This window comes from Pseudopipra pipra, chromosome 1 (assembly GCF_036250125.1).
Source record: "Pseudopipra pipra isolate bDixPip1 chromosome 1, bDixPip1.hap1, whole genome shotgun sequence".
NCBI classification, from domain to species: domain Eukaryota; kingdom Metazoa; phylum Chordata; class Aves; order Passeriformes; family Pipridae; genus Pseudopipra; species Pseudopipra pipra.
Window position 1 is genome coordinate 24,990,257 of NC_087549.1, and position 13,837 is coordinate 25,004,093.

The 13,837-nt window shown below is 39.1% G+C and overlaps 1 protein-coding gene across 7 annotated transcripts in view; it reads left to right on the forward strand.

Moving 5' to 3' along the window:
* Window positions 1–13,837, forward strand: part of RUNX1T1 (RUNX1 partner transcriptional co-repressor 1) — a 112,470-nt gene that overhangs the window by 29,755 nt on the left and 68,878 nt on the right. Inside the window, exon 1 of one of the 7 annotated variants that reach the window (XM_064649032.1) lies at window positions 4,990–5,149. The exons of the other annotated variants lie outside the window; for them this stretch is intronic. Coding sequence (XP_064505102.1) covers window positions 5,143–5,149 — 7 coding nt within the window. The 5' untranslated portion in view covers window positions 4,990–5,142. Of the gene's footprint in view, window positions 1–4,989; window positions 5,150–13,837 lie in introns of those variants that run through there. 7 annotated transcript variants of the gene reach the window in all.

The following is a 13,837-nucleotide window of genomic DNA, read 5'->3' on the forward strand; positions in this document are numbered from 1 at the left end:
ATTAACAGTCAATTCTAATTTACTTTGCCCACATTATAGAAAATATAGTATTTAATAAAAATACGAGGCAAAAATTGTTCAGGCCAGATCAAGTGAAAGAAGTAGACACTAAAATGGATACTTATTTGTGAGTTTGTCCATGTGAGTGTTCTTACTAAAATGTATATATAGAGCAAAAGAGCATGTGAGGGACATGCTTTAAGACCTGAAGCCTATGTTGTCCCTCCCATTCTAAGTCAATTAAATTTTGTGGAACTATTCTTCCATGATAGGTCTTTATGTATATTTCATCATTTTAAAACCTGAAATGTCACTGGAATTTCTGACAGTACTCTACAAGAATTAATGTCTTTGGTTCTTTTTTGATCAAAAAGTAGTATGCAATCTAGGTTGTTAAGTCTAATCCACTGTTAAGGTTGCCTTTTCTTAACAGATGATTTAAAACACTCTTTAGAGTATTACTGAAATATGGATATGACGTATAAGTTTTCTTAACTGAAAAGACATGAATGCTTCCTCATCTCCAATGAATTTAATCCAGTACTCAGTGTAACCGGATGAACAGTTTGTCTTAGACAACCAAGAATATTTTCTTTCCACCTTGGTGACTGTAGGTTTCAGCTGCTGAGTATTTGATTTGTGGAGGTAATCTCAATTAGTCTGTGTTTCCCAGAGCAGTGTATGTTTTAAATGTCCCATTTGTCTTTTTTCAGAAGTCCAGAAAGCCTTGCCAATAAGGAAATGCTTAGGGAAATGTTTAGTGTTATCTGGCAAATGTTTTGTGTTGCATGCATTCAGAGCTGCTGTTAACAGATAAGCACATATCTTATTGGAATATATAAATTCTATTTCCAAGCAAAGAATTAGAAGGTTGTAAAGAAGTGCCTTTCTTGGATAGCTTGAGCCTTTTGTGGTAGTGCAGTAAACCCAAGGAAGGCTAGGTACAATGTCATGGAAAAAGTAGCACTGAGAGTACCCATTACGGGCTTAGGTGGGCTACCATTGCACCAGGCATTAGGAGGTACTTGGGCAGCAAGAAATTAGTGAGCTTCTCCTGAAGGTGTTGCCTTTACTGTACTTTGGTTGGACAGTCAACTGAATAATGTTCAAAAAGCATCCAGAAGTTGTCATCCCCTGTCCCTCACATGAGCTCTACAGCTCACACATTAGGTGGGTTTGCCCTGTCAGTGGGATGCCTTAAGAAAACACTAATAGCTTCCAGCTGGGTGGAAAATCAAAACGTTTTGGGGCTGACAAAACTAGTAGATTTGAATTTGAAAGCCCAGCTAATGCCTCCATTTTTATTTATCACTCGCCCATAAAAGATTATTTTCCAATATGTCAGCCTCATTTGGTGGCCAGTGGTCTGAAAGTGAAAGTGGAACAAGCAAGCGGGGAAATCTGGACATTAGTGAGTCCGCCCTTTCAAGCTGGTGTGCCACTTTGTGGAATGGCCTTCCCTGAGATTGGGGGGGTCCTAATGACCATTCATCAATGCTCGTTGACTGATCATTGAGTGCCTTCTCATTCAGTTTATCAAGTCTTGCACATAAAAAGTCAGAATAAGCATTATTCAGCTTTGTTAAAGCCAACTAGGAGTAAAATGCTCCATTTGAACCCATTTTGCCCTTGGTTTTTCACTTTGTTAATGCAGTCCTGCTTAAATGAGTGCTTTTATTGGGTCTGTTAGAATATCTGAAACTATTAATTCTCTTGTATTGAATAGCTGGTGGCAGGCCAGAGCAGATGGGGTAGAAAACTATTTGGTTGGGTGTATTGCTTTCAATTAGGATCAATGAGGTTTCAGCTCCTTTGAATTAACTCACTTAATACCCACTGTGTGAAGTCACAATGTATCACAACAGTCTGCTATAAGTAGAGCGGTAAGTTGAGAAGTCCTACAGAAAAGCTTTGAGTTAAATTCTTCCTTCACTGTTAATAGAGAGCTTTCATTAACTACAGATGCGTTTCAGTGGACTTCCAGTCCCTGTTATTAAGCTGGGTTTGCACAAAAGGCAACCTCTGTACTTTTTAATGGTGGTCGTTTGGAATTTCTCTTTTCCATCAGATCCATGTCTTGGATCTGATATCATCTTACATCATCCACTGCATAAAAATCTTTTTCCCCTCCTTCAAACATATCAACATGGAGACTGGTTTACCTTCTTTACCCATGTTCAAAATAAGAACTTGCAGAGGGTGATTTAAAATTATTTTGTAAAGCATTTTGAGTGATTGTCAAAGAGGGAGCTGATGCCCACCTAGGACAGCGTAGCATAATGTGCACCATAAAGAAACTAGCTAAAGATGATCTTCTGGTTTTCCACTCTCTTTGTATCCCTTTCACTTCGGTATTACACATAACACTGAATCTTCTGCTTCAGCAGAATTGTTCAGTGTTAAAACCACTGCCTTTCTTTTCTTGGTGGAGAATAAAACCATTTTACAGACTGTACTGTCTGCCTTTGCTTGGCCTGAATTTGGCTAAAATTTCAGACCTGGTGCAAAAACTTTTAGGGCAAGCTTTAAGTGAATGCATTAAAAATGGGGGTGGGGAAAGTGAATAAATATCCACAGATATTTATTCAGGGAGGACTGCCAAATGAGTTGCAGCCTGCCTCAGTGTATTAAATAATGAGAGGGGAAAACTATTCATGCAGCTGGCTGCTTGAGAAAATGCTGAAGTAGTCTCAGATGCACAGGCATTCTGTTAGCCCCTTCCATGAGCAGACTTCTAGGTGAGAATCTCCAGGGATCCAGGTTTTGTTGACGTGGATCAATTTAAGTGGCAATTACTGTAGTCAGATAACAGCTTAAAAAGGCTTTTTACACTCAGAAAAAAAGATGCATAATCGCGCAGCATATGGAAGTTCAATTTCGTGAGCCATGGTCTGTGGATTTACAATGTACTGATATTAAGACCTTCTTTTAAGAGTGAATATTGTTCAGTGTTATTAAAATGCGTCATACCTTTGACACGTTACTTTCTACTCTGAAGCTGATTCAGGCTGCATCTATGTTGATGAAAGGTTGCATTTCCAACTGTGAAAATGTTTTTCCTTTCATGTAGAGTACAGAATTACAAAAGAAAAACAACACAGCACATACAATACTAACTGACTGGTTTTAAATGCATCAAATAATAAAACCATAAGGACAGTAAATTCTTTAAAGGCCTTGTTGGCACAGACTTTGCTTGTCTCCCTTTGCCCTCTCTGCTTTTCTCCTCTTCATGAAACTGGGCTGTCATGAAAATGTTTTCATGTTTTGGTGTTTCTCTTGGGCTCTCTGACACTCAAAAATCCATTATAGAGAACTTCCTTAGAATAGGTATCTGATGAAGATGAAGACAAGACCTGCCTCAAGTAGCAGACATGTTAGGGTGTTAGTGCTGGGGTGTTTATTAAGGCAAGGGAAGCTACTCCTTTTCTTCTTGATAGTCTTAGATTTGCCAGTCCTGTGTTTAGAGTCTCTCTCCTATATAAGTGAAACTTAAGGATGTCACTTAGATAGTGTTAGAAAGTTATTATGGAAATATCAGTAAATTAAATGTCTCATTTTCTTTAGAGTGAGAAATATTCATGAGTTCAGTCCGGACATTGGAAGGACTGTTACTTTCTGTTTAATTTTGCATGTGTGTCCTTTTCCTAAATAGATTTTTATCAGGCTCTTGGCAGCTAGAGGAAAGAAGAGGAAGGCCTAAAAGCAGAGTTGTCTCTGCGTAATAGAGGCAGAAGGTGGCATAACACAAAATCGGGGGGGTGCATAAATAAGTACACAAGGACAAACCTTACACTGACAAGATATGACTGAGAACTGTTACCTTTCCATAAAGGGTTTGAATGTATACTGCAAAGCCAAAGTCAGAACCAGGACTTAGATGCTAGTTGCTGGAGAAATGCTCATTACTAAAGGGAGAAGCTTTTGCAAGTGCTGAATGGGAGGAGAGTTTTAAAAAAGATGATATTTTTCCTTGTGCCTGGAATTTTGTGCAAGGCTATACATGCTACAGAAGGCATGCGTGTGTTTCTTCTGAGAGGCAAAGATGTTTTACAAAGGACTAAAGAGGGACTGCTGAGAAGAAAATAGCCAGCTTTAGATAAAGCACTATAACAAAGACTTGTAGTTTTATGTATCATAGTGTCCATTAAAGCTTAATAGGGAAGAGTGAATTGAACCTAGGCAGGCATACCTTATTCATGTGAAGGATAAACATTTAAGGGGTACCCGAAATCAGAAATTGGGAGGACATGATTGTTTAGCTTTTGAAAAAGCTTTACAGGGAAGATTTTGTTTTCATCCCCCATGGATCACCATGCAAGGTAAAGGAGAGTAAGCTGCAAATGTTTGGAACGTATCAATGGAGGAATCCCAGGGGGTTAAAAGCACTATAGTAAAATATAAGTGGTCTGCTTTTTAAGTGTCTTCTATTTTACACATACTACTGCGAATCTGAGAAAGGGAGTGATTTTGATACTCCGTTCCCTATAGTAAAGGAGAATAATAATGACAAAAGTGTGGGAAGAGGAGGAGGGATTCTCTTGTATGTTCTCATGCACGTTTTGAATTTCTGACTAAATAAACAAACGTAGTCCTGTGGAGTGCAAAATTATGGCTGTTAGAGAATTAATTTGTTTCTGCTTTTGGAGGGAAGCTGATTCAAAGTGATGCTTTTTCTTTAATTGTTATCAGCAGAGGAAAGGGTTAACTTTTAACGAAAAAATGAATAATTCAGTGTTTGGCTTATCACTCTGCATTTTAGTTTCTATTCTTTGGTCATCTGGAACTTGGTGTGAAAGGTAGAGTAAAAGGAGTCAGCTGAGGGGAGCCGGGGTTGTGATAATTTGCACACACATCCCTGTCATTGTTCTGCCTGAAGAGACAGGGCTGGGTTCAAGGCCACATGTGCTCCTGTCATCATTCACATTTCTGCTCCAAGTGCAATACAGAGTGTCAGCTCTCCATCTGTCTTTGCCTGGCAAACGCACGCGCCCAGCATCCTGCCTCCAGCTACGCTGCCACAGCCAGTTCTGATGGCCCTCCTCGCTTCTCTCTGTTCATTCCAGAACAGGAGGCACTGAGCCCTAAATAAGCTTGCTTTTAGGAGAGAGCCATTTACAGTGTGGTATATTTTATCCAAGGATGCCTGGTGAGTTGAAATTATTGCAGCTCTTTCGGTTTTAAATGAGGAAATGCTAATTGTTTTTTTGATAGTACATTTTCCCTCTCTCTTTTTTTCCTTTTCTCTTTTAATATAGAGGGTGATTTGCAAGCTGATATGGGTACAGAGCGATCGCGGATGCTAATTCTGTTGTGTATGTGTTTGGGGGAGGGGATTTTGTGCAAGTGAACTGCCAGAGATGATACTTACAGCAGGACTGGATGTTTCAATGAAAAGGGATAGAAATAACAGAAAGTCACCGGCTTTGTGGGTGCACGTCTCTGCACAGGGGATCATTTTTAGCAAAGAAAAATACAGCTTTGGGCTGGCTTTCCTGACTCTCATCTGCACCCTGAATCTGCAAACATTTGATCGGCAGAGATCATTCACAGCAGTCACCCATTAGCTGAAATTATCTCTGTGAAAAGCTGTTTATGTTGGAGAAGTGAGGGAGATTTATAAAACAAATTATTCGAACCTTGTCCTAAATGGTAGTCCTTCACTGTCACCAGGCAAATCACTGAAATATGTTGATTCAAAATAAAACAATAAAAAAATATCTGCTGAATTAGAGGAATTGCTGTAGAGCTGGGAGTTGTAATACGTCGGTTTCCTCAGGAAAATATTACCCTTGGATTCTACGATCGCTTGTCTAATTGATAAGTGTTATTGCCAATAAAAACTCTTCTATGCAGGGTGATTTGTCTGTTGCCTTTTCTTAGATGCTTGACCACGACTGAGTGGATTGAATTTGGTGTGTTTTGTTTGTGGGGGGTTTTTTTCCCCCCCTTTGGTAAGGACTGGAAAAAGCCATGTGCCTGATTATAACAGCCTCTGTTCTGGATAAAAAAAGAGACGGGACTAGAGATCCTACAGCTGGCTGGTTCTTGTGGATTATTTGGGTAGGACAGGCAGAAGAGGCTACGCTTGATCACAGAGAGTCTGTACACCTCGCAGATGGTGTTTTGAAACAGTATCTGCCAGTTTGCTGCAGCCACAGTTGCATGTAGGTATTGCCAGTTGTTGGAAGAATGTTTTCCTTTCAGCATTTTTATACACGGTCATACCCTACTGCTGGTATGTTTGCTGATCCTGTGGTTGTAACAAGAAAGTGGTCTCTGTTTGCTCAAAGCACAAGGCTAAGAGGATTTATATGGTTGAAATATGGGCAAATTAATTTGCATAGATAACAACTGAGGGCTATGAAAGGTCAGTTTAACCCTTTAAACGTCAAATTTGATTTGCATGCATTGCATTCCTGGGAATGTGGTCTTCATTAAAAATACCATGGTAATTCATTAATTAGGAAAACTGTGCATTGTGCATAGTTTGAATCCACTGATGTTTCCCTTATGTTTGTATGAAACTCATCTTCTCATGCAGTTTACTATTTCTGTGTTTTATCAAGTTATTTAAAGGTACTAAAATAACACATTCTTACGAGTTTTGATCTTTGTGTGCATTATTTGGGGCTGTTGGCAAACAGTGTTGGAATGCCTAGAGTGGAGGTTTTTGAAAACCTATTAAGCCTTCGGCATTTAAATTACTTAATCTACCTGCTGGTTAAAATTTCATGCATCTTTAATCAAAATGGCATGTGCGACACTCGAGTATGTATACCCTTATCAATACTCGTTAAGCTTTACCATTAAATAAATCTTTAATTTCCAGTATTCTCTTAGAGCAGTAGCAAGGAAGAAGTGTGTTTTAATGTCAGCTCCGAGTGTTAGAAAACCTTGCACTTGGATACAGAGAATACACTAACAGCTGTGACTGGGAGCATGTGCCAGAATGGAGATACTTGAACAGATCTGACACTTGGCTATTTTTGACACCCATCTGCACTTTTTTACTCTCCTCTAGGATGAACTGCCTCTCAATCTGTTCACAGCATATTTTAGCCCTTTAATATTGTGGTGTTGTGTTTTTTCAAATGGGCATTATTAGCCATCTGGGGCAGATTTTGTATTTTAAAAGTAAGCACATTATGTACAGCAGATTAAAAGGATGTGTATTTTTATGTAATCTGATATTATGTCAGTGCCTTTTGTGTATGTGTGAAGTCTTGATTTCAGAAGCATCCCTTTAGTGATTCTGACATCTGAAGTCCTTCTTTTGGGGAAAGAACAGGAAGTAATAAAGACGAGTTCTGGTTTATGTGTGGTGAGAACACTTATACAAACTAAATTCGCCCTTCAAAGACAAATTGCTGGTACTGTTATAATTGTGACTCGCTGCTCCCCTCCTCACTTCCCTGTCGGGGCAAAGCGACAGCAGCGAGGCTGGCTAATGAAGCTCTGCAACAGCCATTCAGACCTCTGCTAAGGCACTGCTGCAACTCTGAGAAAAGTCACTAGAAAGATAATCCTGTTAACATGCAGCTTGCTGTAACCAAGTTAACCATTTTGTCATTCTATCTAGTGAACTCTAGGAAGCGTTTATCTCTAAATAATTGTTCCTGGGGGAACAGTGTTCAAATCTAATACTGTACACCAGTTTCTCTGATTACTGTGAATGTGGTGGTTGGTTTCTTTTTTTTTTTTTTTTTAGTATTGTTTATTCCGGACGTTATTTATGAAACATTACAAATCTATCAGTCATTTTATAGTACTTTCAAAGAACAGATGTTGGCCTACAAAATGCTTTATTATTGCCCATGGCAGTATTCAGCATGGTTTCCTTAAAAGGACAATCAGTGATCACAGTCATTGTAGCCCAGAAATAATGCTGCTCTTTCAGAAGATGGCCTGGTATTAGGTCAGACCACCCTTTCTTTACTTCTGCTCTCCAGATGTGGCTGCAACTTTTTTTTTCTTTTTTTTTTTTTTTTTAAAGTTCATGTTTCAAAAAAAAAATGGGTTTGTTTTCAAAATCTGGTTTTACTTAAGATATCTCCATCCTGGAGTGCATTTCATAAATTGCCCACATATTTTTCTTAGCAGAGAACTTAACTGGCTGTAATTTTTAACACATGGCCACATCATGTGATATTTTCAAAACATTTGCACATAGCTTTAAGAAGGTCCCGGCAGAAATGATCCATCATCTCACAGCCAGCCCATTTCTTAACAGCATATCTGCATTTTCCATTTAGCAGAGCTATATATTATTAGCTTACATTTTGGGTAGTAAAACAGTGTATTGCTGATTGTAAAACATGGACTTTATTATCTGCTGAAAATTGATTTGGCATTTATAGCCACTGTGTACTAGAGTGGCTTTCTGGTTTTAACATTAGTGCTTGCAAGTGATGATTTGTTTAAAGAACAGAAACAAAATTGCCATGGACATAACTGTTAGTGTCCTAGTAACTGAACATTTGGATTATCCACCTGTTTTTTAAATACATGCATCTAAATGCTGTTACACAGCAAAAGTCTCCTAACAGTCCATTAACCAACTTGCTCTGTTTTAAGTTGCAGTTGCTATGCTGTTATATTAGGATAATTCTGTGTCTTACAAAACAAGTTTCCTGCCAAATGGGGAAAATGTGTCTGGAAATACTTAAGTCTAAGTTTTAACCTTGCATCATTATTCCAATCATCCTGCATAATGACTTTATCTTCTTCAGGATTCAGCTATTGAGTGAAAAGCTCTTTCTCTAAGAGGACTGTGGGTCACTGGGTTCTTCAAATACGTATGGTAGGGTTTGGGAGGTGGCATGTGATGACTTGTTTTTCACAGTATTAAAGTTTCTTCGTCTTTTATGGTAGTAATAAATTCCAAAATCTGCATAACATTATTGCTCTTATTTTAAACCCATGGGGCTGTGAACTGCATCTTGCTACACATGCGTGGAATGTAACTTACACATCATGGAATGCAGATTGTGCTGCAGAAATAGCTTTAATATATATATATTTAATCAAGGTCCAAAACACTTCTCCTGTGAAGATTTAGTGCTTTATAACTCAGACCTTTAGCTGGAGAGGAACGAACAAACCAGTTTCTCGAGACTGGTACTCCCTGGTGTGCCTAAGATGTTTAGAACTGATCACATCTTGATTTGAAGATTTTGGACTCCACACTCACACATTTAAGACACGATCGTCATAGCTTGAAAATCAATGTAATGTGTGTATATGCAATTTAAAAAGAAGACCTGAATACTAATTTTGCATAAAATGAAAGGATGTGATGTGCCAGTTTAACGTCCAAATAGAGAAATTGATACATATAAGAGTAGAAGACATGATATCTGGTCCTTTTTGGGACATGTACATAAAGCTGTACCAGTTTTCTGGTTTGTTTGCTTCATCCTATTTTCTTCCAAATGTTTACATTAGGGATAACTCTACAAAAAATCAGCTGAAACCCGATCTTTCACTACCAGCTCACAGACTAAAACTAAGTGCACAAAACAACTTCTGCTCTTGAAGCAGTAACTTCCTTCGAAATCCAAAGTGCCATACCCCAACTCTCCTCATTCCAGAGGCATCACTATTACAGATTTAAAGTTTCCCAAGCATGTCAAGTTGCATCTATGCATGCCAAGATCTGCCTCAGTATCGATAGCGTTAAGCAGGCCAGTGCTGAGTTCACATCTATGAATTTTTGGAGTTGAAGCACTTCTGTGTCTGAGTTGTTCACACACTTGGATCTGGTAGGTAATCTCAGAGGAAGCCCAACATATATTCGGAAATGTTGGTCTCTTCACAAGTGTAGACTTACTTTTTGTTTCCAGAAATGTGTGTAGTGTAAAATGGAGCACAGAGCCAGCAATGCTGAGGCAAGTAGAGATTAAATTGGGAAAACCATAGGGCACAGCAGCGCTTGGATTTTCACTTAAACGCAGACACGGTGTAGCCATATTGGCCCACTTGGCAAGACACTTCTTTCAGTACTCTGCTATACTAACTCCATGTTCACGCAGTTCCTCTGTGAAGCTGGTGAAGCCCTTGCCATGCTGTACCGTGCTATCTATATTCACTGGCTCAACTCTCCAGGAGTTCAGCTGTCTTCCCACCAAGTTGCATTTTTGCAATGTACATTTGTGCTTTCTGCCTCATGTTCACGAGACTCACCAGACAAAGAGCAGGGTCAGTGCAAGTGCTGCTTCCCCCTTGCTGCAGTTGATCTTGAGCCATGTTCCCTCCTGACATGTTTTCTGTTCAGTTCTCAGGGTAGGACAAGAGCGATGGAGATTACTCCTATTCACAGAATAAGCTGCTAATTGCCAGTAGCTTTGCCCCTTGCTAAGAGAATACATTCCAGACCTGAGCTTGAGCAAGCAGAAGGATTTGAATTCATGTATTTTACATCCAGAGTGAGGCTTCCACTCCAAAGACTTGAATAAATAAATTCAAAGCTTACTTCTTCCATCTCCCCTAGCTGGTCTTACACAAACCTGTTCTACTTGCCAATCTTCTGAAGGTGAAGATATGGACATCTTTTCTGGAGGAGGTAGTCATGCTGTGGATCCCATGTGTCCAAGTTACTGAGGTTCTTGAAAGGCAGGAGTAAAGCCTCCTGTCTCCAGTATTTTCATGTTTGTGTGCTGTAGGCAGTTGCTAGTTAAATATAACTAATTTGATATCATCTTTTCTGTTATGAGTTGTCTACAGCTACCTAATGGGAGGGTGTAGAGAATATGGATGGAGCCAAACTCTTCTTGAGGTGCATAATGATAAGGATGAGAGGCAAAAGGCACAAGTAATGGACCAAGTAGATACCAGGAAAAAAATTCTTCACCATCAGGATGGTCAGACACTGACATAGTTTGTCCAGAAAGGTAGTGGTATTTACATTATTGAAGATCCTAAGCCCCTGGCAATTTGGTCTAAACTACACATGCTTTGCAGCAGAAGCGTGTGGACTGTGTGATTTCCTGAGGCCACTTCAGCCTGCATGATGATTCTTTGTTCTACTGGATCTGTTAAGTGTTCTGGATACCCAGTTTGAGGTGCTTCAGCGCCGTGTGCTGTAGGGGAGAGCAGAGCAGTCCATGGCACTGGCTTCTGTGTTGTGTTTCAGGAGAAATTTCAGCAGAGTTGGGCTTCTGGGCACCCAGAGTTACTCTTTGCATTACTTGTCTGAAACCATTACTTGATCTGTAAGATTACGAATGAACTTTGTGTGGTGGTAGAAGAGCACAATTGTCAGGCTTGGTGCTGTTTGAGAGGGCTGCACCTCCTTCTCCTGGTAGCTCATGGAGCTGAACTTCCACATACCAGAGCTGAATTTATTTCTTTTGTGCTGTTGCTATTTTTATTTTTTCTCTACTAGTAATTTCTTGTTTACTGCCAGTTATAGGCAGAGTGTGAAGAAAGAGCCTCATTGTGAGCTTTAATTGCAAAACAACTTGATACAATAAGTTGCTGGAGACCTTGGGATTTGAGAGGAGGCTCTTCAACTGGAGGTTCACAGACCTGAGTTTTGTCCCTGTGCTGCAGCACACCACCTGTTAGTAATGTTCTTGCAGCTGGTTTAAAGCTGTAGTGTCAAAAGAGACACTGAAACAATCCAACTCTAAAAATCTCCTGCCCAAATTCTTATGGCTTGAAGCTACAGCCTTACTTGAGCTTTTCCATGATATTGCGTAATTAGTTGTGCATTTATTTCTGCTTCTTTCTCTTGGGATCTGGCAATCTTGTGAAATTTTCATGAGGAATAATTACCTGGTAGGACTCACACATCTGAATTAATTTAAATTATCCAGCCACCTATTTAGGTATTAATGTGGATAAATATTCTGGAGCTATGCCTGCAACTTAACTGTGCTTGTAAATGGGCACATAGTGGAAGTCAAAGGTGGCAGGAAATCTTTCTGAAGTTCAAAAGGAAATACCATCAGCAGTGGACACAGTTATTAAGAGTACTGCTCATATGGTTCTCATTCATTATGGACATCCCTTTGGAAACAGACTGTAACAAGCTCTGCTGGATTTTTGCATGTCGACAATACTGAGCTGACAAGGACCAAAAGAAGTGTGGAAATAGAGGAGCGAAAGGAATTGGTATTGATTACCTCTTGGAGGAGATGCTGAAGATTAAGGAAGAAAAATGTATTTTGGTAACCCTTCAAGTGTACTGCAAATTCATGCTGATATGCTGTAGGGTCAGGCTGGTATCATTCTTGGTTAAAGAAAGGGGGTTGCTGTAATGAACTGAGATTTGAGGGAGTGGGATTTTAGTATGCTTAATTAACTGCAGTGAAGTTCGAAATGATGATTCAAGAAGCAGGGATATGTTTTACCTTTTGAAGTCCATTGCCCTTTCCAGCTTATCAATACATCTCTGCTGGGGCTTAAGGCACTGCTCTGTCTTCTGTAAGTCATTTGGAAAGCATGTCTAAAATTTGACTTGTTACCCTTTCAGTTCTAATGCTTTATTAGAATTTTCTTCATGTACTTATAATCCTCCAAGGCTTGGGAGCCTTCCTGTGCATCTCCAGTGCAGATTCTTATAGTTCTCCCTTTCTCTGTGATTCTTCTAGCAATGCTGGGTTCACTGTCTTACTGTCCTCCTGTTTTGAAACCACATCCTGCTAAAGGAATAATCTCCACAATTAGTGATACAGGGCCTTTCCCCTTCTTTCAGATCTCTCCTTAGTATGTGTTTTGTGAGTCATGAAGCACACATGACTCAAATAGTTTATCTGCCGCAAGATTACAGTTTGGAAAATGTGTGCACTCGCTTCATAGGAAAATGCAGCCATAATTTGATTCTTACTTCTGAACTGTACATTCCAAATATATTCTGGTGGCCCTTTTAAGCCAGAGCAATAACCATGTGTACATAGCCCTGAATTGTCATTGTAATGGTTTTATAATCCAGATAAATGCCATCTACATAGACTTTCCTATATGTAACTTCCCCATATAATTCCTTGGATTTTTTAAAAGAATCTTTTTTAAAGGATTTTGCGCCTCGCAAAGCACCATCCACATCTTTCGTGGTTAGCAAATACAAATTAACATTTATTGTTTTAATTTTATTTTTCCAGTCCATTTCACCACATAATTGTCGATTGCGTAATTATATCTGCTAGATTTGCACACACTTATTTGTATTCTATTTAGGAGAAATTTGTCTAACTGAAATTTAGAAGGGGTCATTTTCTGTGACAGTGTTACTGTTTCTTATAGCTGCTTTTCTTTGGCTGGAACTGTACTAGATACACTGTTTTTGACATTTTAGACTATAAACACTGCAATGTACAAAAATGATCTGTAAAAAACAGGGATATGCAATAATCTCACTGAGAAAGAATTGGGATTTCAATCAGTTTTGAAAGCGAAATCCTGAGTGAAACACAGGGACCTTGAGAGTTACTAACACAGTAAAGAAAGAGGAAAGATGCTCATTAAAGTAACTGTAGTTATGTCTGTAAAAGAGTATAATTAGATATCCAGCGAGGTCAGATGGCACTGTCATTTAATAGCTTTGAAAATCATCAGTTTTATTCTTGGAAACTAGTTTGCAACAGTTTACTGTGTCTTTGGGCTTGATGTTTTTAGTTTTCATTTCTCCACTGGCAGAGGAAGGACAACTCAGTTTCTAGAATTCAAGTGGTCCACACTGGTTGAGTTCATACTTCCATGGCACTGTAGGATTTCCTCACTCTAGGATCCCAAAAGAGAGCTTCTGTTGATCTCATACATATTAGATTTTGGAAGTAATTTAAATTACTTCATTAAAATCAATATTTGATTATTTTACACCGAGATCAGCATT